The sequence below is a fragment of the Lactuca saligna genome, chromosome 2 (genome assembly GCF_052625555.1).
Source record: "Lactuca saligna cultivar CGN05327 chromosome 2, ASM5262555v1, whole genome shotgun sequence".
Taxonomy (NCBI): domain Eukaryota; kingdom Viridiplantae; phylum Streptophyta; class Magnoliopsida; order Asterales; family Asteraceae; genus Lactuca; species Lactuca saligna.
The window spans coordinates 179642015-179669372 of record NC_136418.1 but is presented as its reverse complement, the minus strand read 5'-3'; the positions used below and the strand labels follow the sequence as shown (position 1 = coordinate 179669372).

Below are 27358 nucleotides of genomic sequence, written 5' to 3'. Positions count from 1 at the left end.
TGAAATCATATATGCTCTTGTTGTTATTAGGAAATGTGCATTATATGTTGATGTTATACGCTGAGTTTGATGTTAAATGAACGAATCCTAATGTTTTCAATGGACATAATGAAATGTTGTTATTAGGATTATATGTTGATGTTATGTGCATTTGTAATGCATTATATGTTGATGTTATGTGTATTTGTAATGCATAACTTGTTGCTAAAATATGCATTTTTTTTTGTTGAATTGATCAAAGAAATGGGAGAAAAGAAGGATAGGATTAGTTGGAAGGTAGAAGGTGTAGAGAAAACATTTCTTGAAGCTTGTTTACGTGAAGTTACGATCAATGGACGGGAAGGGAGTAGTTTGAAAGCACTTTCTTGGAGAAATGTAGCCGAAACACTAAAAATTGAACATAACTTTATTGCCGACCAAAAACAAATGAAGAACCGTTATGACTACCTAAAGTCAAAGTTTGGTGCTTTTTTGAAGTTAAAAAACAAAACCGGTAATGTGTACAATTCAACAACCAACACCTTTAATCTTTCCAAAGAAGAATGGGAACTAGAAGCGAAGGTATTTTGTTAATTTATAAAAAATTGATTTTCATGTTTTTAAATAATAAAATATTTTTTTCCAAACAGTCAAACAAACATGTGGATTCTTTGAGACGCACACCATTACCGTATCCCGACCTTTGCACACAGTTGTTTGAAGGCGCGACTGCGACAGGCATGCATAGTTGGGGACCAACTTCTACCCTTCCCCGTCCTACTCAAGACTCAAGCCACTATAGTTTGCATGACTTTTATGACATCGATTGCACTCAACAAGAAACTGTAGGTCTCAGTGACGAGTCATCCGCTCAATCAAAAAAACAAAAGACTACAGATACGGCAAAGAGTCAAAATAAAAGTAAAGACAAGGGTAAAGATAAGGGTAAAGATGCATCCAACTCAAGATTGCTTGAAATCGGTGAAGATATTGCCACAGTTGCTAAAATATTTGTGGAAAAGCATTCTTCTTCAAATTTGGATGCGTGTATGGAAAAATTGGAGAAATTAGGATGGGGAATATTTGATCCAAGATACACTACTGCTGTTGCTCTTTTTGGTGAAAGTGCGGATAAGAGGCACGTGTGGTTAACCATTGATCCAGCTATTTGTGAGAATTGGGTCAAGACCGTTGGAGCACATTACGGAATGTTTCGCTAAGTAGATTTTTTGAATGTTTTGATGGTTTTTTTTGGATAACTAGATGTTTGGTTTGAACTAGATGGCTCTTTTTTTGGATTACTTGACATTAATGACTTGATGTTTTGGATTACTTGATGTTTTGGATTACTTGATGTTTTGGATTATTTGATATTAATGGCTTGATGAATTTTTATATTATATGTTGTTAATATAATTGTTATGTATTTTCAAAATAACAGATTGCTTATGGATTCGGATGAAGAAATTGCATTTTTCATGTTACTATGTTGCTATTGGTTGAATCTAGCATTCAACAGAATTGGAAGGGCAATTGATAATGATTCGGAAATGAGTGGTCATCAACATACACAAGAATTGTTACATGGAACTTCTACACAATGTAAAGACTTGATGCGTCTTTCACGTGAAGCATATGTACTTTTATGCAATCATTTTAGACGAAATAATTGGTTGCAAAGTAGTAGGCATATAAGCGTTGAAGAAAAGATGGCTATGTTCTTAACTACTATAGCACATAATAAACGGTTCAGGATTATCAAACGAAGGTTTCAACACTCCACAGAAACAGTTCATAGATGCTTTCATGAGGTGCTAAATGCAATGATGATTTTTGCAAAAGAAGTTATAGTGCCAACGAATTCTAATGCAACTGTGAATTCCTCAGAGAGGCATCGTAAGCTAAAAGAAATCTTTCCTGGAGCAATAGGTGCGCTAGATGGAACTCTTGTACATGCAGTTGTGCCTGCTGATCAACAAACTTGCTATAGGGGAAGAGGAAAAGGTGAATGCTTTCAAAATGTTTTAGGAATTTGTGATTTTGATATGATGTTCACATTCGTATGGGCCGGTTGGGAGGGTATAACACATGATTCGCGAGTTTTGAAAGAAGTTGCATGTAACCCGACTTCAGGCTTTCCGTTCCCTCCTCCAGGTTTTTAATTCTTTTTAAGATTATTCTAAAATACGATATTAAATTTCTATATATAATACTTCCTTTACTCATGTGTACAGATAAATATTACCTTTGCGATGCTGCATACACCAACACTCGTGGATTTATGACTCCTTATCGCAACACGAGGTATTGGTTAGCCGACTATCGACGGCGACGTCCGTTAACTAAGGAAGAAAAATTCAATCATGCACATGCGCAACTCAGAAATGTTATTGAACGTGCTTACGGTGTTTTGAAGGCGAGATTCCCAATTCTAAAGCGAATGGCTCCTTTTCCTTTTTCAGTGCAAAGAGATATAGTCGTTGCTTGTTTTGCAGTCCACAATTTCATAAGGAAATGCGATATTCATGATGAGTTATTTATGGCGTTCGAGGAGAACAATGCTCAACCACAAGGGGGACAAAATGATGTCGAAAACGTACACGATATGGAATGGGGTTCACAAGGAAATGAATACATGGATAATTTACGTGACCAGATTGCGAATCAATTGGGATGAAATTAGATTTGTAGGATTTTATTTGGATTTTAGTATGATATTGTGGATTTAAAAATATTTATGTTTGATTTGGATTTGTGTTTAATTTTGATTTATGCTAAATTTGAATTTTATATGGTGTTTATATATTTTTTAATACATAATTAAGAATTTTTATTAGGTTATTTTCTAAATAAACAGATGAATTTAATTAAAAAAATAAAACAGAAGGGTAAAATGGTCATTTTAATAATTCAGCAGAACAATTCAGAGGTCCCAACCAAACAGCATGTTAAACATTCAGCTCTTAAAATTTCAGACCCTCTTAGAAATTCAGACCTCTTAAAAATTCAGATCTTAAAAATTCAGATCCTGCCAAACAGCCCCTTAGTTTCCTAAGGTAGCGGTTGGTATCGGGACTAAACGGAACCGGACTGGACTAGAGTGGACTAAAATGATCTATTTATATAATATTTGGTAAGGCTAGGACTCAATGGAACAAGATTGTAAAATTACTAAATTATCCTTGTATTTATCCAAAAATACTATAAACTATTTTCAATTTGCTTTCGGATATAATACTTGTAAGTGACGTTCTAATATTATTATTAAAGTATCCTTATACATAAACGTTTTACACACACCTTTGTAGCAGATTGGAATTCCCTTTGGCGATTGTTATGGGGAATAATTATACATCATTAATCTTATAAAAATCTTATAAAGGAAAAGTGAATAAACATTAAATGGAACGTCGAAGATAATAATCTATAATCTCAAAAAAGAAATAAGATTAAAATAATAAAATTTAAGGACATAGGAAGCATCAATGAAATTGATGTTGTATTCATTGCTATTAATGAATTATTCTCTGCAACTTGAAGTCACTTGGAAAAACAATGAAAAACATAAGAAATAAACAAAAATAAAAGGCGATTGTAGAATAGTCCACTTTGTTCAACCTTTTTTGGTGGGATTAAAATTTAATAAAATAGTCCCATTTGACTTGGTCAACAACTACTTTTGTTCTTGTTCCATCAATGCCAAACATCATTTGAAAGTCTGTCGTTCTCCAGTCTCATGCACCAAACACTACCTAAGGGTTCTCTACACACCATAAGAAGTGACGGTTAGAAGCAATATTTGTCTGAAAAGCAACACAAAACATGTCTAAATAAACAAATGCTCCAATTATCATAAGGTAAAATGTGAACCATCGACCATCATCTATGTATCGAAAGTGCAATTAGGGTGTTCTAGAATGCCAACGCAAACACCTTTCACCTTTCGCCGTGATGGATATCACTGTCTCAGAAGTGTTGGTACCATACTAGTCTCCCACCTACAAATCCACAGGATTGTATGCAAAATGATCACACCTTACATATCTTTAAAAATGATAGAATATTATAAAAGTGTTTCACCATAAATCATTCACTTGTAAATGAAGCACCTGTGGTAACAAGGTAATAAAAAGTATAAAACATCGGGTTTGTATTCACGTTTTTTTTTTCTTTAAGATTAAAATAATTAAATTTAGAAAATTCATAAAAGTATTAATTTTCCATCTATAAATTAATTCGCTTCAAAAGCAATCAATTATCTTACGTTGACTCTAGAATATGTATTTGACAAAACTATTCTATTTCAGCAACTAGCAACATACTTTGTCTTTTTACTGATATAGACATAAGACATGGCACTTGGATATTTTCCCACAACAGCATCCAACTTCCATTTGTTTTAACAAAAATAAAAGAAACAAAATCAGATCAAATCAAACAAAACTCCGAGTAAAGGGAAATCCTGATGTTGTATGTTAGTTTTTATATGTTTCATCTCTCCTTAGAAAGAAGCTCATTGGTTTAGAATGGGTCTAATTGCAGCTTTAAAATCACGATAAAATCTCTGCTCTGAGAAGCTGCCAGCTCGTCTTCTGGCAGCTGCAGCCATGCCATGTTTTTCAGATTCAGACATCCTTAAAATCTCCAAAATCGCATCTGCATATTCTTCCACAGTCTCAGCAAGAAACCCCGTTTGCTTCTCTTCTTCAGGTAACACAATGTCCATCTTTGGGCCAGCTGAATTATGAGCTGAAAAAAAAAGCATATGTTTTTAGATGTCAATAATGAAGCATGGGTTTTTATTTGTTTTACCAATGGGAATGGCTCCTGCAGCCATGTACTCTACAACACTAATGCCAAAATGTTCATCAATCATTGAATGAATCCCTGCAGTTGCACCACCCAATAGCCTTACTAACTCCCTGCATGCAAAACCCATTTACTTATACATATTATTACAATAATCCTAAAAATTAATACTTCAATGGCTAAATTAATAAAATAGTGAAAGTACGCTGTGTGTGTGTATGTGTGTTTTTTTGATAACCGGGTAACTGAAAAAATATAATGACAAACCTGTAGGACACGTTCTTATGGAATTCTACATCCTCTTCTATCATGAGTTCAATAGCTAAATCTTTCAAATTCTGCAATCTTGTTTCATCAGCATCGTTTCTACAGCTACCAACAACCTGGAGTTTAGGTCTAGGAGTCTCCACATTCAGTTTCTTGATGCAAAGTGCAAAAGCCTGAAGCTGAACAGCATGTGCCTGACATAATGTTTTTATTTTAACCAAAAATAAAATATCAGCTATCAAAGATCATGTAAATTTTTAATGATTTTAACACCTTTAATAAAAAAACCACACCTTCTCTGGTCGAAATTGAGCCACTGAAATGATTTTAGGTGGTGTTGTTTCTCTTTCCAGTGGAAGTTCCTGATAGGTAATTGTTTAAAAACAGTAATTGATATGATTATGATCCGGTTGTATATAATTAAGTATAAGGCATAAAAAAATAAACCTGCAATCCAGTTGTATCACAAGGAGGATAAACTCGTTTAGTACGATTTGGAATTCTCCAAAGCTTTTCAATATGCGATTGTGTCCATGAAGAGTTTACCATTGCAAGATTTGCACAAGAACCAACAAAGCCATACATCCAGCTAAAAACTTTGTAATATACAACTTTCAACTGTGATAGCAGTACACTGTCATGACAATTATGTAAGGAATGATTAGCATCACTAATCTACATAACTTCAAGGTTTTCTGTAAAAACAACTAATGGAGTGGAACAATTACGCAACTAACCTTTTAGCAACAACGGTGTCATTATTATACATGGAACTCCTTGAATGAACACGAGAAAGCATATCTAAGCTGATTGTTGGGTAATGTGTGTAGCAGATGACTTTGCAACCAAAAAGTCGGGCGAGTGGATAGGTAAAGGCATATCCACTTGTATCCAAATAGTATAATGGAACAAATTTGGTCAAGGCTTCGTATGAAAGGTAGATTGAACCAAAACTTTGACCAATCATGGTGAAGCGAGGATATGTTGTTTCTTCGATCCATTTCCTTTCTTGTAAGTGCACGACCTGATAGAAATCAAATACAATTATCATAAGAAACTAAGCAGATTTGGCAAAACAGCATGGAGATCAATCTGAATCAACTAACAAGTTTGATCACAGTGTTCATCATCACATGATGCATCGAACTTAATCAGATTGTGCTTAGATTTCAACTCCATGGATCAGACTTGAAGTTCCTAAACACATCCTCACTTGAAATGGACTGAATTATGCATAAATCACTTGAAATTATGCATATCTAGACTTTGTGATTCAACAGTTAGGGTTTACTAACTAAAGTTAATTTTCAGAATCATTAAACATGAATTTTAGGCATTTCATCACAGAAACATTGGAAATTACCTTGGGAGGAGAAAGCAACTTAACACCAAACCGATCGACGGCGCGGAGGATGAGGCTGTCAGGAGAAGCATCATGATCGCCGGTGTAGATAACACAATCAAGATCAGGGCGTTCTTCTTGAATAGCTTTAACTGCACACCACAGAACTCTTTCTCCACCTCCGCCGTCGTTGGTGTAAGGGTGAAAGAACCCTACGGCCTTCTTTCTGTCAAACCGGGCGACAATTAAAGCCCAAATGAATCTTATTATTTTAGTCAAAATTGTTGAAACTACAAATATCCTTATCAGTATCAGAATCACCATCTTCAGATGTTTTCAGTAGGGGCGGGTGATATCGAAAATTTAAACAACTGTGCTTGAGTTGAGTTTGGGTACTGGATAGAAATAAAGCAAGAAAGAAAACGGAAGACTTCTGTGGTTACGCCATTGAAAGGAAAGAACTCGAGAGAGTGAAAATATATAGACTGCATAAGTCCAAAGGTTTTATACGAGTAATTGACGAAAATCCTAACTTTTTTTTTTTTTTTTAAAGGTAAAGTTATTATTCTAGCCGCTTAAAAATTTGTTAACTCTGTTATTATTTTTATTTTATTTTTTGTAAATAATATATATGGAGCTTGAAATCCAAAAAGTTTTCAAATTACATTAAAATCTAAAAAGTTTTCAACCTATCAATCACGGACGAACCCATGTCGGAAAAATCTAAAAAGTTTTCAACCTATCAATCACGGACGAACCCATGTCGGAAAAGTCTCAGATGAATCCTATTGTCACCGGAAAATCTCAAACTCAGGACATGCTGTGTAAGTTAAAAAGTTTTTGGATCTCATCCATATTTTTTTGCAAACTATATTAAGTATTAAATTAAAATTGCTTTTATAAAGAAAACTTGTAGCTAAACATGTGGTTAATATGTTTTTTAAAATCTGATGATGTTGTAACGATGATAATACAGTATATCTTTTTGATTTTGATTTTGATTTGGTTGTATTATAAAAAGATCGTCCGTTACCAATTAAAAGAAAAATTGGAGAGATTAGCAACAAATTATAATCACTCAAAAAGAGAAATCCAGTGGTTAAGTTACATTACATGTAAATTGAAAACAAAAAGTGCAATGATATAAGGTAAAATCTGAAGGTGATGCAATTATCCTAGATTTGCTTAAATTGATTGGGATTGATATATTGATAGTACATTAGTACAAGTGTGTAAAAATTGGTGGATTTGTGTTTCTTTTGATTTTAAAATAGGATACGAGAATACAAGCTAAAAAGTCCATATCAAAAGTAGCATAATACATCCTCCATCCTATTGAATATTGATCCGAATTGTTCTGATACATCATAAATTCATAATACATGATTATACTCCCTCATCTTGCCTATCCACCTGCAAAAAATTCCTTAACTACCCAAAAAAAAATTACAAGAAAAACTTATCGACACCTATAAAAATAATAATAATAATAATAATAAGTAAAACCACGCCATATTTATTCTCATATCTAAAACAAATCTACCTTTTAACCCCCAAAACACACGACTGGAAACTGTTCAAGTTTGTTCTTTCAACCACCAATAATGAATGAATCAGTAAGAGCCCATCGGCGGCATTCCAAATGGTGGCATAGGCGGCATCCCCATTCCACCCATTGGTGGTGGTGGTGGTGGAGCAAATCCTCCTCCACCCATACCTGGTGGTGCAGGCAGCGCTAGAGGCAGTAGTTGAGCATACATGTTCTAGAAATCAGCATTCAACCAAACCAAACCAAACCAAACTATCATCATCATCATCATCTTAAAAATAAAATCAAATAATAAGAGTAGTGAAACAAAGACAAAGACATACATGCTGCTTAATGACATCCTGCTCTTCGTTCTCCTTGGCCTTGCTTTCCTTGGCTGCTTCTATCTTGTCCTTTATTAGTTCATCAACTTTCCCCGTATATTCACGGATAAACTGCAACCATATTAAATTAAAAGTATTAATAAAATTTATGAAATAAAGGACTTAAAACCTGAGAATGATAAAAATATACCTGAAGCAGATACGGGAGGGCAAAATCGATCATATTGTTCAACCAGGCTAGCTCAAGAGCAACATCTGCACGGATTAGATCATAACAAACAAACAGACACGAAGCAAAGCATTCCTTCTTTCCCTGCAATGATGCATAACCCCAATTATATTATATTATTATAAAACACTGAATTTACCAATTGCACCCTCCCTCCTCACAAAATAGATATTTAGAGAATAAGTTTTGCTTGTACGTACCTGGTCGATGAAATAGAGGAGCAATTCTTCTGCTAGCTCACGGTCACCAGATTGTGAGGCTGTCTCCATGGCATCCTTGTAGACCTTGTCTTTCTTAGACAATGCAATTGACTGCTTCCATCTACCAGCCTTCTTGTAAATATATGCAGCCACACGCCTCATCTCAAGAAGCTCGTGTTTCTCAATCTGCAACAATCCATACGCATCAATAAATATCATGACATCACAATTCACTTCATTTAATAATATAAATAATAGTACAGCAAACAAAGTACCTTCTGTGCAAGGCCAATCTGGTCAAAGTTGTCATGCAAATCAATAGACTCACGCAACCTATCATAGTCTTCCTCCTCCACATATATTTCATTCAATGCCTCATTTACAGCTGATACATTGTTGCTCTGAACTGCAACCATATACGGCTTCACAAGAGGAAGCTGCCCTGCCTGCAAATGCAATTACCGAAAACAAAATCTCCATTATACATAATTCTATTACAGAATTCTACAATCAAGGCATTGTACTTTGACCCAATTATAGAATATACTTCCAAAAAATTCTTGTTAAGACGGCATACTTTGCAAAATCTACCCAATTATAAAATTCAAAATTCTTTGTATTCAGAAGAGTGTTGCTATTTTTTTTTTTATAAATAGAATGGGGTATTGCTGTATGGACAAACCTTTCGCATAATGTCAACGACACGGGTATGGTCAACACGTAGAGCAAGGACATTGAGAACATCATTGATAAGATCAGGATGCTCTTGCAGGTAAAAGTGAACAGCCTTGTAATAAAGCTCAACATTTGCGACTTTAACCGCGATATCTTTAAACTGCATATGATCCCATGCCTCTGGAGAATGATTCATGACAGTGGAGGCAGCATTATCAAACTCATCATACTGGATGTATAGATACGTAAGTTCCTTCCAGTGTTGTTGTTCATCACAAGCTCGGATAAGCTTTGGAATGTTGAGACGGGTTGAGAAGAGTTTGATATGCTCCATAAGCTTCTCGTAACGGTATCTGGCGTAAAGGACACCCAACTCAGTGAAGATGCCCATGTGGGCACGTTCCAACCCTAGACCACTCTCCATCAGAGATATCAGTTCATTGAAGCATCCTCTGTTTTGGTAGTACTCGCTCACCTCTTCCAGATCATCCACCTATTTATATATAAATATAAATTCATTTCGAAACAAATCAACCCGTCAGTGTATACAACTAAACAGCCACAGAAATCACATTTGTAAAGAAAGGTCCACAATTCATTCCATCAGACAAAACAAAAAGTTGTTTTTTATTCCATTCCTCCCCTGATTATACCAAACATTACCCAAAAGATTACAGAACATTACCTGTACAATAATATTGAGCCCACATATCTGAGCCAAGCGGAACTCCTCAGCATCAACACAAGCAAAACAAACTTCCTTCCATGTCTTTGAGCTATTTGCCTTACGAGCAGCATCAACCGCACCTTGAAACTGTTGCAGCCTAACAAGTGTAACTGCCAACTTGGCCCAATTTGATATGAAAGCATATATTATCTTCGCAGCTTCATACAGTGCTTCATCAAACAACCGATCACCAACATTAAGAAGGTTAGCCACATTCGGCATCAAAATGAACTCTTCAATATCACTCAATCTGTCAATCTTTGCATACGCATAGATAAGCTCACTATCCACCTTCGGCTCCTTAGTCTTCTGCCTAACCATCACTAAATACTTCACTAAATCAACATAACACTCTATATCTTCAGCAGCACGGATAACTTCTAAAAACTGAGTGGCATCATCAGCACGAATGAATGATTCAATCGCATCACTCACTAGTCCTTCTCTTAACTGAGCTTTAGCCACTTGACTCCATACAGCATCTTCTTCAACACGATATGCAAACTCCACGGCACGTGGAATGCTTTGGATGTTATCCAGCAATACATTGACTGCTTGAACATTTAAGTTGAATTTCTTGAATATAGCATATGCTTCTTCATATAATTCGGCTTCAACAGCAACCTCTCCAACAGCAGGCCCATCAAAGTTATCTAATCTATTGATGTAGTCCATGACTCGTGATTGATCGGCTTTGATGGCTGTTAAGATAAGAAGGTTTTGCAGATTGAAATTCCCACTAAAAGCGGAATTTTGGAGGACGATTTTTTCAAGAAGTTCGATCAGTTCATGGGGGAGATCGGCAGTCATGAAAGCTTTCACAGCAGCAGAAACCTGTTCAGGGCTCTTGCTTTCGGGTAAAGCAGTAGAGACAACTTGATCAATGAGTTGTCTTCTGTACTCGTTTTCAGGGTTAAGAACCTTCTCCCAAAGATCACCATCCATCCTCTCAACCACATATCTAAAACAAAAATAAATTATTAATTGATAAACTTTCAACTAATATGATCAGATTCATATATGATGAACAAGAATAGTGTGACGGAATAAGATCAAAAAGTAATGGAATGAACAGTGTAGTGAAATGTATCATTATATCTGGCTTGAGGGAATGGAATAAGTCATTCGATCATTTGTTTGTTATGTATAATTAAAAAAACAAACTGGTAAATTAAAAAAAATGTAATTTTATTAAAATTAACTTTAATCAAATAAGATATATTGCAATAAACATATTTCATGTAGTTTGAAATATATACTATATGTATTTTAAATAGTAAAAAAAACACTTTAAATAAAAAAACATATCATGAAATCTTAAATAGGATTTACAAACAAAAACTATCTTTGGTGTTTTTAGAAAATAGCAAAAAACAATTTACATGAAGTTTTGAAAATCATTGTTATCGAAGATTATATGGATAAAAGTATTTAAAAATTATAATACGTCATTCTTTCCCCATGGAATGACAATCCGCAGACGAGAAGAAATCACATGACGTGAGGAATGAATGCTCCATTCCAATCCTATCTGGCAGTCAACCATTATTTATTGATTCCACAGTAATACTCCATTCCATTCCCTTTTCGATTATCGCCATACCAAACACTAGTTAAATTAAGTACCTGGCTTGCAACTTAAACAGAGAATTCCTGCTTGTTACATTGATAAGTTCCTCATCACATTGTCCTCTGCGGTACGCAACAACAGCAAGCGTGGGATCACGTTTCTCACAGTACTTCCCAACAACACGAGAATCATAGTACGGGTTGGTAGTAAGAAAGTGCTCGGGATTGTTATTGCTGTCTATGATGATTTTACCCAAAGCATTGTGCACATGCACATCTTGACTTCCTTCACTCACAAGATGCTCCAGAAACTGAGTAAGCAACCGCAGTCGATTCCTGAAAGAAACAAGAAAACGATATAACGATGCAAATCAACTGAGAGAAAATATAAGACGAAATAAGCAAAAGGTCAAACCTCTTTTCACACTCATCCACGAGAGGCTCAACTGGAAGCAGAGAACGAACTGATAGAATCAAACCTTTGATGAAATCCTCAGGACACTCATCATCTAACAGCTGTCCTACAACTAAAGGTGCATTCCCTGGATTGACCTTCTGGACATACCCTTCAATATACCGCAGCATGTTGTTGGTATAAAGGTAGTGAGTGAGATCAGGGACAAAACCAAAGCGATCACACACGTTGATTAATGGCCTTGCATCTGGAAGCTTGGCTTCCATTAGAAAATTCTTGGTTTTTTCAGCATCATAGAAATTTGATTCTCTTGTTACACGCTCAACTTCCTTAATTTGTCCTGTCTTGGCGGCTGCCTCGATGTACTTGAAGTGGATGTCAGGATCCTCGCTGGAGCTTAAATATGAACCCAGAAAGAAGTAGAGACCTTCATAGGATTTAAATTGCTCAAAAAGTTTAATACATGCTTCAACTCCCAGCTGCTCGCAATATTCTTTGGCAACCTACAGCCATGATAGTCAAAGTCACATGGGTTGACCTCAAAAGATAAAAGATACGATTAGATAATCACATAATGTGAGATTGATTACCTGCACTATTATCTGAAGGTTTCCTCTCAAATTGACTAGTAAAAGATCTTTCATGCACTCCAATGCCCATTCCTTAGATAGTGTCCCAAAAAATTCTACAAGAGACTGAACACAAAAAACAATCAGTATATAAGGTAAAACCCATAATGTGCAGTATATAAAATTCCACCTGTGGCTCAATTGCGTGAGTGTTCACAATGACACGTTTGATATCTGGCAATTCACCGTAGTGCTACAGAAGAAAAATAGAAGTTTCAGTAAAGCAAGTGAAAAAGAGAGCTTACAGAAAGAAAAAGGAAAAAAAAAAAAGTTTCTGGATATTTAGTGAACCTGAAGTGCTCGGACATAAAGACCTGCTTTCTCACAGAGTTGAGCAACACGAGGCCTATCATAGTGGCTGAACATGCCATTTGCTAATATGGCATCAGCAACATTAGGAAATGTTACCAGGTTGATCTCAAGAACCTTGGTTTGCAAGTGAGCATGCTCTGGCAGATTGGGTTTAAGGACATCTAAAAGGAAGGCTGTTGCTTCACGTATCAAGTTCCTCTGAAGAAAAAAATAAAAGTATTTGAAATTGGTTAAATTATAGGATCCACTCAACTGCATGTCTGCAGAGATAATGAGTCAACGAGATATTTTTCATATCAATTGTTTTTTATGAGAACATGTCTATTTATATGATGATCAAACCTGAAGGAAAAGATCTGTTATTGTATTGTAATCAACAGGACAACCTCCCTCCATTTGAGACATCATTAGAGCAAAATTAACAGCACCCTGTAAAACACAAAACAAGATTATCGGTCTTACTTTCATGCAGATAGAAACTTATTCCACAGCACGCTAGTTAAGATTATCAGTGTAAAATGTAAATAGAAAATTATTTTCAGAGAATGGATTGACCACATAATATAACACATGAACAAAAGCCTTATCTGCTTAAATATTTAGTACCTGCGGATCTGATCGAAGAATTGTTTGCAAAAGGAACAGATAATCAGGTGTATAGCCAACCTGCATCAATACAGCTGTTATTTTATCTGCATAAAGAATTGATTAACATTGAAATTATATTTGAAGGGAAAGCAAACCTGCTTGGAGTAAATCAAAATTTTGTCAAACTCTCTTCTCTCAGCAAAAGCTGCAACAACTTTTGGAGTTGCTCTCGCTTTGATGTAAATTTTTAACGCAAGATCATTATCAACAGTCTACAAGCAAATTAGGAAATAGATTTAGATGGGGATGATAACTGCAGACAACACAAGACACAAAAAAAAAAAAAAAAGATTTAAAAACTTCTTTTCAACCTTCACAAGGTCTCCAAGTTCCTCGCTACATTCCAACTTGTCTTCAGCCAACCAATTCTCCAAAAGATTCTTTTTGTTCTGATTGACAACTAAGCGAGATAGTTCCAAAGATTCAAATGCATTCAACTTCCCTTTGGTTAAAAGGGTCCCAAAATACTGCAATAATGGTGGCGTCTGTCCAGCTTGTACAGGTACACTCTGCAATAAAATATTAACAAGTTACTGACATTCAATCAAATATATAAAATTTAATCAAAGAATATTTCATTTAAAGGCATCAACCAGAATATACCTGAAATTTGGCAACTGTGTCTGGCGTACGGAGAATGCCTTGGGGAGATTCTGCAGCAAGCTCAGCGGCCTCTTTGTACTTTGTTTGAGCAAACAGTTCTTGGAAACGTTGTACAACCTGATCATTCATGTGAAAAGTGCATTTTTGTTTAATTTTTATAAAATGTACTCAAAAGACTAGGAAAAAGAAAAAGAAACTTACCAAATTCTCTGCGCCAGGTAAGTTTCCTCTTTTTGCAAGATTAACAGCAAGCTCCAGGTTGTTTAACTGCAGTAACAGATCAAATTAGGATTGTGATAGTAATAAAATAGTAAAACCTGTCAATGATGAAGCAACTTTAAGAACTTACTTGTCCGCTAACAAAAGGCACAATAGTTGCTTCATTTACAGTGGCAAGTAAGACTTGCCCACGTCTATTGACAGCATAAAAACCCCCAACTGATGAAGCTTCAGATGTCAGAAAAATTGGGTCCGGGCTGATTCTATTTCTATAGACTGCAGTAGCTGTTTCAAGGTCATATACAAATAGAAGCCCCAGCTTGGTGATTACGTAAATCAAACCATACTTGTGAGATATCTGAAAAGTCAAAAACACGTATGTATAAGATAATCTTACAAAATGTAATGTAACTTGTAACAAAAAGAATGACAGATTAAGTACCTGCATGGCAACTGGAAAATCATCTGCAAAATCTGGAGGGAAGAAAAGGTCTGCTTGTTTCTTGGTAAAAGCAGCCTTCCCTGCATTATGTTTGCAATAGAGAGAGAGGAGGAAAATTAGATGCAGTACATAAAGAGACACAAAAAGCGAAATAATAATAATAAACGGGTCATAAAAGAATGAAACCTGGCTGGGCCCCAAGCTCAATGACATGCAGCTTTGATGTAACCTGTCCAGCATTAGAGCTTTTGGTGGCAAAAGAAATAAGAATAGAAGGATTCTCATTGCTGGAGACCTGTTTGAAATGTATAAATATCCGATCAAGTTTATGCAACTGATTACAATATGAAAAGATATAGAAAGCAACTATCTTCTATCTTTTCTTCAGGTGCAGTATTAAAGTAAATATGAGTACTTTGAAAGAGGCAAATGATGCTGCATGTGCTTCAAGGGCTTGACTCCGCTGCTGGTCAACAGAAAAAAGCTGCATATTTCCTTTGACTAACTGGGGTTTCTGTCAACATCAAAAAACAGGGTTAAAATGATCCATAAAAGGAAAATCGTTAAATGTTCGCATTTAACTAATGAGTAACTACAAACAAACCTCTGGTGAACCAGGGGCAATTCCAATTAACACCAGCCATTTCTCAGATGGATCGCATTTGTAATTGATGATCTGATTGTTTGATAAATTAGCCGTTCTGTCAAACATCTTCACAGGTTCAGAATCACCTGTATAGAAAAGATTGAACACCAATTTCAGACAATATGGTCTTTAGCTTACATGCCAAAGGATGCAACGAAGACAATGTACCCTCAATTGACCAATGATATACTGATGTCTGGGTTACCATGCCCAACATCTTAGGGGTAACCCACTTCCAAAAGACAACCTAAAGAAGGAAACATGTTAGGTCAAATACACATCAAATTTTAGCTAACAAAATGTAAATGTTCCAAATTGTTGATTTATAAGTAATAGACAACTGTCACCTGCTCAGGCATCTGATGAGACTTCATTTTGGCTTTCATCTCAATGTTAAATATCTGTAAATGATCCTGAGAAGTCCCCGGGAGTTGAGCTTCAAGTAAAATAAAAAATTAGCTAAAGTAGAAACTAACCCAATTTTTCTCAAAAACATTGCTACAAGTTCACAGATTTGTTGCTATGGCACTATGCCATGCTGTAGCATTATCAATGAAGCTCAGGTTTAATCAGGTGGAAAAAAAAAATTATAAAAATCAGGTCCATATTGAGTTGTTCACCACTATGCCTACAATTCTCAGATCATGCATTCTTAGTTCCTTTGGAACATACAGTCTCAATTCTCAAATACTAATTTTCAAGACAATGCCAGGCTAAGAATGGATTATGATGCTCCCAGGACATCATTAAACATTTAACATAGTTCTACCAGAAAGTTTAACATGGTTCAAATTATATCCACAGATCTACAAACTAATAAATAGAAAGTTGTACCTTTCAAAGCCAGAATCCTGGAAACAGGATTCATAAGAGCTGAGTCGGCAGTGATTGGCCTCCTCAATGGCTGCATGGGCATGTTCATGTCGATAATCACCACGCTGTTTTGTGGCGATGTTTCCCGAACACATATAAACTTATCAGACTCCATTGTAACATTGGTAAATGTGATGAACTGTGGATTGATCCCTATGCTTGGCAACTGCAACAACAATATTGCATTATTGAAAGCCAAAAAACAACCAACCCATGCACAATAGACCACTATAAACTGCGATTGTGATATCACATTCATCGTGCCCCACAGATCTACCAAAAGCATATTAACATACATCAATGTGGACTATGATTCCACAGACAAAGTCAACATGCTGCATCCTTTTTTGGATGTTCCAGAACCATAATTCTAAAAACTAGGGGAGAGCAAAAGCTAGCAAACGGGATTTCCATCAGACTAACCCTAAATAAACCCAAAAGATCATTTAACCAGCAAAATCGACTACAGTAAGTTCGATTTCCAAAATATCATAGTGCGAAATCTATTATCACATAAGATACCAAACCTTTAGATGCTTATAAGCAATACTAAAGTTAACTGGTTAAGATGCTCGAGAATTCTTTTACGCCGTTTAAGTATCCTCAACGTCATTTCATGAATCCTTAAAATAAGTCCGAAATTTTTCGTAAACAATCAAATGAGTTATCCAGGCTATAGGTGTGGCACAATATAAGTGTGAATCTATTGGTATAAGCGTATATGATAAACCTAGGTTCTTGGTAGAGATTTACATACCGTGAGTGCCTCTTTCATAGTGATTGGAGCGCTAGCGGCCGCCATTGTGGTGGCGAAATAGATCAAAACGACGACTGATCAGATGTAGTTTTGATCTACGATGTATTCAAGTTGATTGAATCTCCGACTGAGAAAACTCAGCGCGCCGGAGACAGAAAGCGTCGATGATCCCTCGTGAACGAGAGATCTCGAGAGATAATGCTGAAAGTACGTAGTCCTGCTCACAGATGCAGAAACTTAAAATCTAAATGGAAAAGGGGAGCAGGGAAAGCAGAGATCTAATCTGAGAGAGGGGCAGAGAGTGTGTGAAGAGGCCTTGGTGGAAAAATTAAAACCGCATCAGTTATCCTTTTTTTTTTCTTTTTCTTTCAAAAGAGTACACAAGTGCTTGCATTGTGTTCAAACTTCAAACTAATAGGAAATAGGAAATGTTAATAAATGATGATGTATATGTGGATATAATTATTTATCGTTGTATGTATAAAATTTAAAATTTTCATACCGATAATATAAACCTTCTTAATCGAATAAATACTTATCCTTATAAATTATAAACCAATTTCCTTAATTACATGAATTATCAAACAAACCAATTCCATTTAACAGATTATACAAATATCAAACGAACTTTTACCTAATTGAATCAAGAACGTAAAACTTGTTGAGATAGGAAATCCCCTTTTCATATCATTTTTTCCTTCAATATCATTTCCTTGTTTAAAGAATCGACTCGCCTTGTTAACCTAGATCTGCTATACATACATAATTGATGTACCTAAAACAAGTTGGCGAATAAAGGAATTGAAAACTCAATCATAAATTTAAAATGATACCATAGCAAAACAAAACCTAAAAACTAACATTTTCCTTCTTGCAAAATCATGGTCGGAGGTAGTAAATAATCCAATCAAACAAGCTAGAGAAAAACTCACCATGGTATCATTTCATTTAATTTACCATCCATATTCATTATCTTGAATGGAATTTAGTTAGGGAAAGCCTCCTTCGAGAAGGCAACTACAACGTGTGTTCAGCAAAATTAGCTGGTAGCTTTTAGCGTTTTGTTAAACGCTATATGAAGTATCATTTTGATTTGGAGCGTTTTGTTAAAAGTAACGCTAGAAGTTGTAGTGCCAAATAAGGTTTTCTTTTCAAAGCGGAGCGTTTTGTCAAACGCTAGAAGCTAAAAGCTCTCAAACGTTTGCTGTCGAACACGTCGTTAGTATAACTATTGTAACGCCCTGACCATTAAGTATAAACTTTACAGTTATATATTTTCATTTTGAAAGGTCGACTCAACGAGTTGGATGCCTTAACTCGTCGAGTAGGAACTGATTTGGCCGCATAACTTAAGTGATCAACTCGACAAGTCGGAGGACACGACTCGACGAGTTGGAGTTGGCGGATGAAACCTAATTTCCAGGGTCTAACACCCTATCTAACGGATCAGTAGCCTCCCTTGGCCTCCCCTCACCATCCCCTTAAGCTCTGAAACCCTAATTCAAGTGTGCTCTCCATTTTGTGTGAATTTTAAGCTTGTAAGGTGGTTTGGAAGAAGAAGACTTGAAGTATAAGAGGATTAGAGCATAAAGGAGTTGGTTGATCCGACTCTTCTGCTTATTGGCATCCTTTTGTAGGTAACAAGTCGTTACCTTGACTTTCCTCCTTCCAGATCTCTTCATGTTTAAGATTAGGGCTTTTTCTAGCATGTATGTTAACCATTTTCGGGTATGGGCTAGGATATGGAGTTGCAACTTTAGATCTGAACTTATCTTGGTCTTTATAGTTATAAAGTCTCTTGCTTTAGCAAGTATGAGCCTTCCCTTTTGAGTTAAACCCCATTGTAAGCTTGTATTTGATATTCTAAGCCTTTAAAGTCTTGCATGCATATAAAGTTTGCAACTTTTCGTGATAAACATGCATTGGGAAGCTTGATATGCAATATAGAGCTTTGGGGTGGGTTAAAAGCATTTGAATGGAGAAAATACTAAAGGGACTTGACGAGTTACATGGCCAACTCGGCGAGTCCGATGAAAACTAGCCTTGAGTGTTTCTGCATGAACTCAGCGAGTTAGCAATACGACTCGACGAGTCGGTATTGTCCTTCGAGCACTTAGGCGCAACTGCCATAATTGTGACATTCTATATGAGGCGCAACTGTCAGTATTGTTCTTCGAGCACAGCTGCTAGGGTTATCTCGTTTATTGACAATCTCGTTTTCGAGAGTCCACTCGCAATACATGTCAATAGGTTTTTAGAGTACACCGGTGAACACATCATTCATAACACCTACAGGTTGCGATCCTGCTAGTGTTCCACTGGACTGTCTCGAATAGTCTGTGGTTGTCATCCATACTCTGCTAGATGACGGGGTCAGCATTTGGGAACAAAGTTTCTCACATCGTCCACCTCTCACCCTTATCTCATAGTCTATATCACTTCTCAACTTATCATCTAACTCATATTTCATCTACCTATGTTTTACCCAACATATTATGTAGAACATATTATGTAGATATAAATACATATATAGTTAAAATCATATAAAACTTGTATAAAATCGTTCATCCAACATAAATAACAATTATACAGATAATATGCACACAAAGCACGTAGTTTATATAAAATACTTCATATCTATGTGTAAGATGAAAGGGACCATACACTCACTTGAGAAGGTGGTGACTCGACACTCGGACAACACTTCGTTACTCTTAACACAATTTTCCTCGAGCAAAACCTAGTATCATTACCACTAGAGTTTAGTCTAATATTCACTGAGACTAATTATTAGTTCAGCTATTATTACTATTATATAAGCGTTAAACAATACTTATATAACTCATAATAATAGCTCGAGTACTTATTATAAGTTTCTAATAACATTACTATATTAGAACATAAGCTATACTAAAGATAGGTTAGGCATAACTCAGTTACAACGGATTTTCTCGAAAACCGGGCTTCGTTGGAGTAGCGTTCCCGAGCTGAAAGACTCTTTTTCTCGGGGCTTCGGGAGCCTCGAGGCTTCCTTCGGGTGCTAGGGGGTTTACCTAGGCTTTAGGAGGGTTTTAGAGGCTAAAGAGAGTTTTTAGATGTTTATTTCCGTCTATTTATGTATCAAATATGTTGATCACTAATTATAATGTTTATTTATAACTTTGCAACAAAAGTTGTTGGTTTTTATCAAATATATACGTTAATTCATACCACTTTTATTTTTTATTTTTAATACAATAATACATAAAAGTTGATATAAATTCGTTAATTATTTATAACAAAGTTATAAAAATATTAAAAAATCACTTTGAAGTTTAAAAAAATCAATTTATTTATATTTCAATTTATTTTAGTAGCCCGGAGATGTTAAAAAAACAAACAATCTTCTTTTTTTTCTGACTGCAGACGTTTGGTCCACCTCTTCTACTGTAGAGGTCTACAAATATGGTCTACAGACTGCAGACATTTTGCCTCATAAAAAACAAACAACATCTTAGACTACATCTGCTAATTCTCGATCGATCTTAAATTTAACAGTAGGAGGAAATTAAGTTGTTAAATAACCGCGAAAAAATTTGTAACTCCTTCATACGGACTTCGTTTTCGTCTGTCTTTTTATCGTTGAGTTCCTATTAATGAGATATTCAACTCTCATTTAGGTCACATAAGCCAAAAACCGCTCGAACAAAAATTCGAGTTTTAGGTCGTGCACTGATATGCTAAATCTTAGAAAATTCATAACTTCCTCATTCGAAGTCATATTTGGGCGTTCTTTTTTTTTTGTATGCTATCAATTTAACGTATACTAGAACTTTTGTTTAGAGTTCTAAGGCTAAAAATTATTTTATCAATAATTCACTATTTATGTCTCCCGGTGTCGTGTCGGTTTTATCATAAAACTTCGACGGACCATAACTTCTTCGTTATAAATCGGATTTTGGCGTTCTTTATATGTACGGAATCCTTGAGACATATTCTACAACTTGGTTAAGATTATTTATTCTAAGTAATCTTTTGTCAAAAAGTCATTTTCGACCCTTATTATCTTTAAACTGACTAGCCCGGATATACGGGTGTTACACTGGACCTTCATGAGACTACTCATAAATGTTGGAACTCGACGAGTCGCACGAGTGCACTCGGCGAGTCAGGTCAACTTGTGCAGTCAACTCAACTTTGACTTCCGTTGACTCTAGGGTTTGGGCAAAGTGATTAATGGATACTAGGGAGGGATAAAATGGTCTCTTACCCACTCCTAGTGATGGAGTGGAAGAGAGAAATACTTGTGGAGTAGTTGAGTATGAGTAGAGTATTAACTAGATATAATTATCCTATGTGTTAGGCGGAGGTTAAATCGAGGTTTCTGAGTATAAGACTTTTACTTGCTAGCTTACGATGTGAGTCTTCTCATTATACTTTACCTAGAGTGGTATTTATGTCTTACAGAGTTATATCCTTGAGTGGCTAATGTGTTGTATGTGGTATTTTGCGAAACTCACTAAGCTTCGTGCTAACCGTGTCATGTGTTATGTGTTCCAGGTACTTCCGATGATCACGGGAAGGCACCGACTTGATTGTACATACACATATCTGAGCTGGAGTTATATTTTTTTGGATCCTAAATTCGTGATAAACAATTTTTGAAATATGTATTGATATCTGATACTTAAGGTTTTTGGAGAAAATGTGACATGTGTTTTATGGTGTTTGCAAATGAAAATTTTGGTTTGAAAATTTACGTTGTTACATAATTGTAACATTTTTATCTTAAAATATACAACATATTGCAATATGGAGTGTATTGCTCATGGAAATACGGTCGACATCTGCAGGGTGGACGATATACCCTCAAGAAATCAATTTGCAACTCGGTAAATCAATTTTTTTATGATCAAATGGTGTTCGAGGCTATCCTAAATGGAAGGATGTGGATATAGATAGTTTAACATTTATTTATATATAATATTTCCAAATTTACTATTTAATTAATCATTTTTTCATGGTTCTACTCCCCATAAACGTTATTGGTGTCCATTGGTTTTTGGCAGTGTTAGATTTAATAACGTGGAAAGTAACCATTTATGATTAAGCACGATCTATGATTTTCTTAGGAAGGTACAACATTGGTGGAGAATTCAATACTTTCGGGGATAGTATTATCTGAGAGCTAGATGTGATTGAGTATTGGAATGATTTTCCCAGACATAGAGACACTGCAATTGTGAACTTTGTTGAAAGTATAAACGTGTCGCAAAAGTAATACATCAAAGATAGAGGGGATTGTGGAGTTTTCATATGCATATTAATGGAAATGATTGATTGGGGGGGGGGGGGGGGTACCACTGAACATTGAAAAGTCATGTAGAGATGCATGATTTATATATACAAAAGTATGATGACGAATATTATTTGGGACCCTATATAACTTGATTTTAGGAACTTTGAATATATCAATATGAAATACTTGTTTTTAGTAATTTTGTTTAATATAAATATGTGTTTTTATTTTTTATTATGTTCGTTTCGCGGACTGCCTGGTCACTTCCGCAGACTGCGGGTTGAGAAGTCGTAAATTACATTTCACTATAAAATGACTTGAAAACATATATCATTTCATTTAATCTATATCATTGAATCTACTTTGTATCTCTTACAATGGGTTCAAAACCATGGACCGTTGAGGAATATTTGCTTCTAACTCGTTTATATATTAATGTCTACGAAAACAGCATGTTAAATGATACAATGTTTTGGCCCCGTTTAACCAATACCTTCAAAACTAACGCTCAAACCACCTTAGAAAAACCATCACGACGCTGTTGATATAGCAACAAAAAGGTATGAATTGAAAACAAAAGTTATGTTTTTCAACCGTCTTTATAAGAACATTGAAAACGCACGTATGAATGATACTGAGGAAGACATCTTGGAGGCGGCTAAAGACAAATACAAATACATTAGCAACGAAGAGATATTCGACTATGAAGGCCCTTGGATTATTTTGAAAGATCTCCCATATTTTTAACTTGTCATGTGTTTGTATTACGTTGTTTATATGTACTATGTTTGATTTAACGATTATTTATTAATGCGATTGTATTATGTTATTTATCCTTTATTTTTTGAAACAGAATGCACAAACAAATATTACTATACATTCAAATAAAAAACATTACAAATTACATAAAAACATTACACAAAAATAAAAATAAACATAAACATTACGAATGAGATATAGGACTGACAAACATGTATAAAACATTACAAATAAAAGAGTCGTCTACATGAAAAAAATAATAATAATAATAACGAGATTCTAAACGTATCATACTCAAACTCATTTCCATCAAACTCAAAAATGTAATATCCGTTCACTTCTTCAAAAAGTTATTCATCGTCTGCATGAGAGTCACACATTTTGAGTATAATTGTAACATCTGTTAAACCATATGCCTTTTTTATTTAAATACATCCATTTACTAACAATATCGAGTTGCAGTCGCTCTTGTCATTCTCCTACCTCATTATCGAACAAAGCTATTAAACGAGACCATTCATCACCTATAAGGCAAAGAGAGGGAGGCATTGCTGCTACACCCTCGCAAATGGTAGTCCAACATCGTATTAGTACCAACATCTTGTTGTCGTCCATGGACGTGTACTATTTGATGGAGCTGCTGCATTTGACGGATTTGTTGCATTCGATGAAGTTGATACATTGGACGTCATTTTGTGAATAAAGATGTGAATTATGTGCATTTTGACACATTCCGCGGAGAGGTTCCGTGGAGACCTCGTCAGTATGCTACGTGGAGGATTTAATAATATACTGAACCAAACACTCCACGGAAGGTTTAATGTGTCCGCGGAGCCGCGGGCCGTACAAAATCAAACATTCTATGGTGATTTTATGATTCCGCGGAGCCCGTAGAGCACCCCTTCGCGAAAAGTACGTCTATATCCGGAATTTTTATTTTTTGCGACTAAATTTTGAAATCCCCCCCCCCTCCCCCAAAAAAAAAAAAATAAATAAATAATAATAATAATAATAACAAGGACGTAGGTTTGTTATGGTCAATGGCAATAAGATGTGAAAAAAAAAGAGAGAGAGAGAGTCAAAAGCATTGGTTTAGAACTGAGTGGCAGGCATCACCCGGTTGACCAGGTGTTACTTGCATATAGAATGCATTAGAACCAGCAGCACGGTTTTTTCATGTTCCAAACAAAACCAAATATGTGAATATGTGATCACCTACCAAGGCTCACTTATTTGACCTTGTGGTTCAATATATATATATATATATATAAAAGAGAAAAATATAAATATAATAATGGTTTTTCACAAAATAGGGAATTAATTTCTAGTTTCTACAAAATAACTACAAAAATAAAATCCAATAAAAATTTATCAATTTGGCAATGCTAATTTGCTATTTCATAATGCCAACTTGGTATTTGACATTAGCAATGTCAATTACGATTTCTCCATGCAAGTCGGCAAATTTTCAATGCTAAATTGTAATTTCTCAATGACAATTTGTGTTTATAAACATCAAAAAGGTTGAAGTTCCTTTTATTGTGGGATCTCCAAACACCAAATTTGCAGCATAAATAAATTTCATAGTACGAAAATGAAGTCTTAGGTTGAGGAAGATTTTCAAAAGAAAAAGTCAAAAAACACTGTGTAAAAGTGATTAAAGATGTTAAAAAATTGCATATTTTAGGAAGACAAATTTCACATAAACAATGATTTCAAAATAAGTCAATTGCAAATTTTGTGATTTTTTTTCTTTTTGCTTATTTTGTAAAAATACTTACAAGAATATGCTCATATTTGTCTTTTTCTCTAATAACAAAAGAATTTTTTTCTTTTAAATACAATGATCAATTGTTAAACATTTATCTTTAAATGTATAGTTTCATTTATAATACTTTTTACATAATGTTTATCAACGAATCATTAAACTCCGTAGTTTCATTAATTATTATTTTCTACTAATATTTTCTTAAACTTAATGTAGGGTTAAAAACGAGAATCTATTTGACTTAGACCCTTTATTTAAATACCAAATATTATTTTTTTTATAATTTTTTGTCACAATAATCAAATTGAATAAAAACACAAGCACAAAGTACAAACACTTTTACTTTCATTATGACCCCAAAAACGGGGACATACCATTTATGTAATTTCATTTCACGAATCTCATCAAATAAGAATACATAAACGGGAAAACCATTAGATTGTGTAGGAATTAGGATTAAAAAAGAATAAAGTATAACTTATATCTATTGACTCTAAACATCCAATAATTTGTATCTAAGTGATGTTGGGTTGATCTATTTTGTTATATGTTCAAGAAGTGAAATTAGACAATCTAATAATCATAACACTTATGTCATCGTACGAACCCCTTGATGTCGATAAGCCAACCAGCTTCTTACAAGCGGAAAAAAGATCAGACTTTTCGATTCCCACACAAAAAGGGCGAATAATGTCAACTGCTTCTTGATTACTCACCTGAAAAGATATAATTAACAATTATTCGGTGTAAAAATTACATTTCCCTTTTTTTTTTAATCTGGATTATGAATGTTTACAAAAATATTTGTAAAATAATCATAACAAGCATTTACCGTATCCCAGATTCCATCTGAAGCAAGGATTAAGAACTCGCATTCGTGTGTAATTTGGAGTATTTTTGTTTCTGGTTCTGAAATCACCCATTTCTTGAGATGTTTGTCTCCAATTCCTCTTGATACGGCAAGTGAACCTTGTATTCTCCAAACACCATTGCGACAATCAACATATCCACCCTAAAATCAACATTCATCAAAATCAAATCGCTAAGACTTTATTCGTTTTATGAGTATATTGATTGATATCAGTCATCACAATCAGATTCAAGAAGGAATGGGTCTAAATTAGTTCTTACCATGGACTCGATTCTATCTTTTTCGTCATTCCTTGAAGGTTTGTGATCGACAGTGAGAGCTTCTGCAACTCCACCTCGGCTCATAACTGCACGACAGTCACCTGCATTGGAGACTATGAGGTTGCCCTTACGAATCAATGCAGTCACACAGCATGTTCCACCATTGATGTCTTCTTTTAGAAATTCCGAGTCTGTTGCGAGATATCCCTCTCTAACAGCTTCTGCGATTTCATATTCACATTTGTTTGCTATTTTAGAGATGATGTTGCTATGCAGATGCTTTGCTGAGAATTCTGCAGCCTTTGCCCCTCCATGACCATCAAAAACACCAAAAAAGGCCTATAATCATCATGTATAAACGATTTAGATACGTCAACGGAGAAACAACGAAGCATTGATAATAAAGAATATGGAGATGGATGCTGGAAAATTTCATGAATACTGGATTTCTTCATGTTGATTGGATTAGATTTAGTCCAATTTCGGTAGATCTTATTGATTTACGTTACGAGACTGAAACTGATTACAGAGTTAATTGTGTTTGATAACGCGGATGATAATAGTTTTAGCAACAAATCAAAATAATTTGAAATCGAAGCATATATACCTGTTTGGTATCTCCTTGGAGATCAACGACGGCAGAATATCGGTCCTCCATGGCTCCCCTTTTCCCTCTTTTACAATACACAGAATACTCCTCCCCTTCCTCATCGATCTCTGCCACTTCATCGTTCGGTTTCGCAACCTCATCCATAAGACTTAACGGTGCAAATGGAATCTGAATCCTCGCCGGCCTCTTCCTCTTCAAGACAACCGTCTGCGATGGATTCGAATCACAACTGATAATCTGTCCTTCCTTATACCCATTCGTAGGGTTATGAAGGTATGACGACGGAGGTGACGGCGTCGGAGATGTATGACGGAGAGAGAGCGATGATGACGGAGAGATCATTGGTTTACCAAACATCGGTGACGACAAGAACACCGGCGAGTTCGTTGAAGCAACGGCACAGGGCATGTTACCGGAGGTCTTTTTTTCGATTTCTAATTCCTTGTTGGTCGTCGACGGCGAAAGATAGGGAAACAGAGGAAATTTCCAATTTAATTTAATACGGAATTTGGTGTTTGCGTTCTAATTATATATATACACGCACATCCAGAGGAGGGAGTCAAGGAAAGCGATGTTTTATTGACGGTAATGGCGCAAGG

The 27358-nt window shown here is 35.3% G+C and overlaps 5 protein-coding genes across 5 annotated transcripts in view; 2 read left to right on the top strand and 3 right to left on the bottom strand.

The window, feature by feature from the left end:
- The window catches only part of LOC145029394 (uncharacterized), a 3049-nt gene extending 1789 nt beyond the window's left edge, over positions 1-1260 (top strand). The window contains exons 2-3 of the mRNA XM_078977943.1: positions 242-561; positions 630-1260. Of these exons, the coding sequence (XP_078834069.1) occupies positions 242-561; positions 630-1199 (890 nt within the window). The 3' untranslated portion in view covers positions 1200-1260. The remainder of the gene's footprint in view (positions 1-241; positions 562-629) is intronic.
- Positions 1261-1724: 464 nt separating this feature from the next.
- Positions 1725-2769, top strand: LOC145029393 (uncharacterized). Its single transcript, XM_078977942.1, has 2 exons — positions 1725-2133; positions 2214-2769. The coding sequence occupies exons 1-2, from the start codon at positions 1803-1805 to the stop codon at positions 2654-2656; spliced, it is 774 nt and encodes a 257-aa protein (XP_078834068.1). The 5' UTR covers positions 1725-1802; the 3' UTR covers positions 2657-2769.
- A 1489-nt stretch (positions 2770-4258) lies between these two features.
- Positions 4259-6881, bottom strand: LEW3 (UDP-Glycosyltransferase superfamily protein). The gene is made up of 7 exons (XM_078977022.1): positions 6419-6881; positions 5793-6079; positions 5503-5689; positions 5349-5417; positions 5056-5249; positions 4792-4901; positions 4259-4728 (listed from the first exon to the last, which is right to left on the bottom strand). Exons 1-7 carry the CDS (start codon positions 6719-6721, stop codon positions 4493-4495), a joined length of 1386 nt encoding a protein of 461 aa, XP_078833148.1. The 5' UTR covers positions 6722-6881; the 3' UTR covers positions 4259-4492.
- Positions 6882-7708: 827 nt separating this feature from the next.
- Positions 7709-17584, bottom strand: LOC145028346 (clathrin heavy chain 1-like). The gene is made up of 27 exons (XM_078977021.1): positions 17214-17584; positions 16418-16622; positions 15931-16019; positions 15752-15830; positions 15542-15669; positions 15353-15451; positions 15124-15232; positions 14938-15017; positions 14626-14853; positions 14478-14543; positions 14277-14393; positions 13985-14182; positions 13769-13885; positions 13632-13691; positions 13368-13454; positions 13005-13223; positions 12844-12906; positions 12675-12779; positions 12085-12587; positions 11727-12005; positions 10059-11061; positions 9381-9866; positions 8974-9144; positions 8699-8884; positions 8460-8582; positions 8270-8380; positions 7709-8160 (listed from the first exon to the last, which is right to left on the bottom strand). The coding sequence occupies exons 1-27, from the start codon at positions 17256-17258 to the stop codon at positions 8011-8013; spliced, it is 5106 nt and encodes a 1701-aa protein (XP_078833147.1). The 5' UTR covers positions 17259-17584; the 3' UTR covers positions 7709-8010.
- A 7849-nt stretch (positions 17585-25433) lies between these two features.
- On the bottom strand, positions 25434-27249 carry LOC145028345 (putative protein phosphatase 2C 25). Its single transcript, XM_078977020.1, has 4 exons — positions 26757-27249; positions 26150-26488; positions 25851-26030; positions 25434-25734 (listed from the first exon to the last, which is right to left on the bottom strand). The coding sequence occupies exons 1-4, from the start codon at positions 27165-27167 to the stop codon at positions 25570-25572; spliced, it is 1095 nt and encodes a 364-aa protein (XP_078833146.1). The 5' UTR covers positions 27168-27249; the 3' UTR covers positions 25434-25569.
- Between the last annotated feature and the right edge of the window lie 109 nt (positions 27250-27358).

What these genes read in the sequence shown, in the direction of transcription:
- LOC145028345 (XM_078977020.1), bottom strand. Translation starts at nt 27,167, where the DNA reads ATGCCCTGTGCCGTTGCTTCAACGAACTCGCCGGTGTTCTTGTCGTCA. An exon ending in TCCAAGGAGATACCAAACAG is followed by an intron (nt 26,489 to 26,756) that starts GTATATATGCTT and finishes TGATGATTATAG; the next exon opens with GCCTTTTTTGGTGTTTTTGA. An exon ending in AAGATAGAATCGAGTCCATG is followed by an intron (nt 26,031 to 26,149) that starts GTAAGAACTAAT and finishes TGTTGATTTTAG; the next exon opens with GGTGGATATGTTGATTGTCG.
- LEW3 (XM_078977022.1), bottom strand. Translation starts at nt 6,721, where the DNA reads ATGGTGATTCTGATACTGATAAGGATATTTGTAGTTTCAACAATTTTG. An exon ending in AGTTGCTTTCTCCTCCCAAG is followed by an intron (nt 6,080 to 6,418) that starts GTAATTTCCAAT and finishes GATTTCTATCAG; the next exon opens with GTCGTGCACTTACAAGAAAG. An exon ending in GTGATACAACTGGATTGCAG is followed by an intron (nt 5,418 to 5,502) that starts GTTTATTTTTTT and finishes ATTACCTATCAG; the next exon opens with GAACTTCCACTGGAAAGAGA.
- LOC145029393 (XM_078977942.1), top strand. Translation starts at nt 1,803, where the DNA reads ATGATGATTTTTGCAAAAGAAGTTATAGTGCCAACGAATTCTAATGCA. An exon ending in CTTTCCGTTCCCTCCTCCAG is followed by an intron (nt 2,134 to 2,213) that starts GTTTTTAATTCT and finishes TCATGTGTACAG; the next exon opens with ATAAATATTACCTTTGCGAT.
- LOC145028346 (XM_078977021.1), bottom strand. Translation starts at nt 17,258, where the DNA reads ATGGCGGCCGCTAGCGCTCCAATCACTATGAAAGAGGCACTCACG. An exon ending in TACCTGGCGCAGAGAATTTG is followed by an intron (nt 14,394 to 14,477) that starts GTAAGTTTCTTT and finishes ATGAATGATCAG; the next exon opens with GTTGTACAACGTTTCCAAGA. An exon ending in CTGTTTAAGTTGCAAGCCAG is followed by an intron (nt 11,062 to 11,726) that starts GTACTTAATTTA and finishes TTTTTGTTTTAG; the next exon opens with ATATGTGGTTGAGAGGATGG.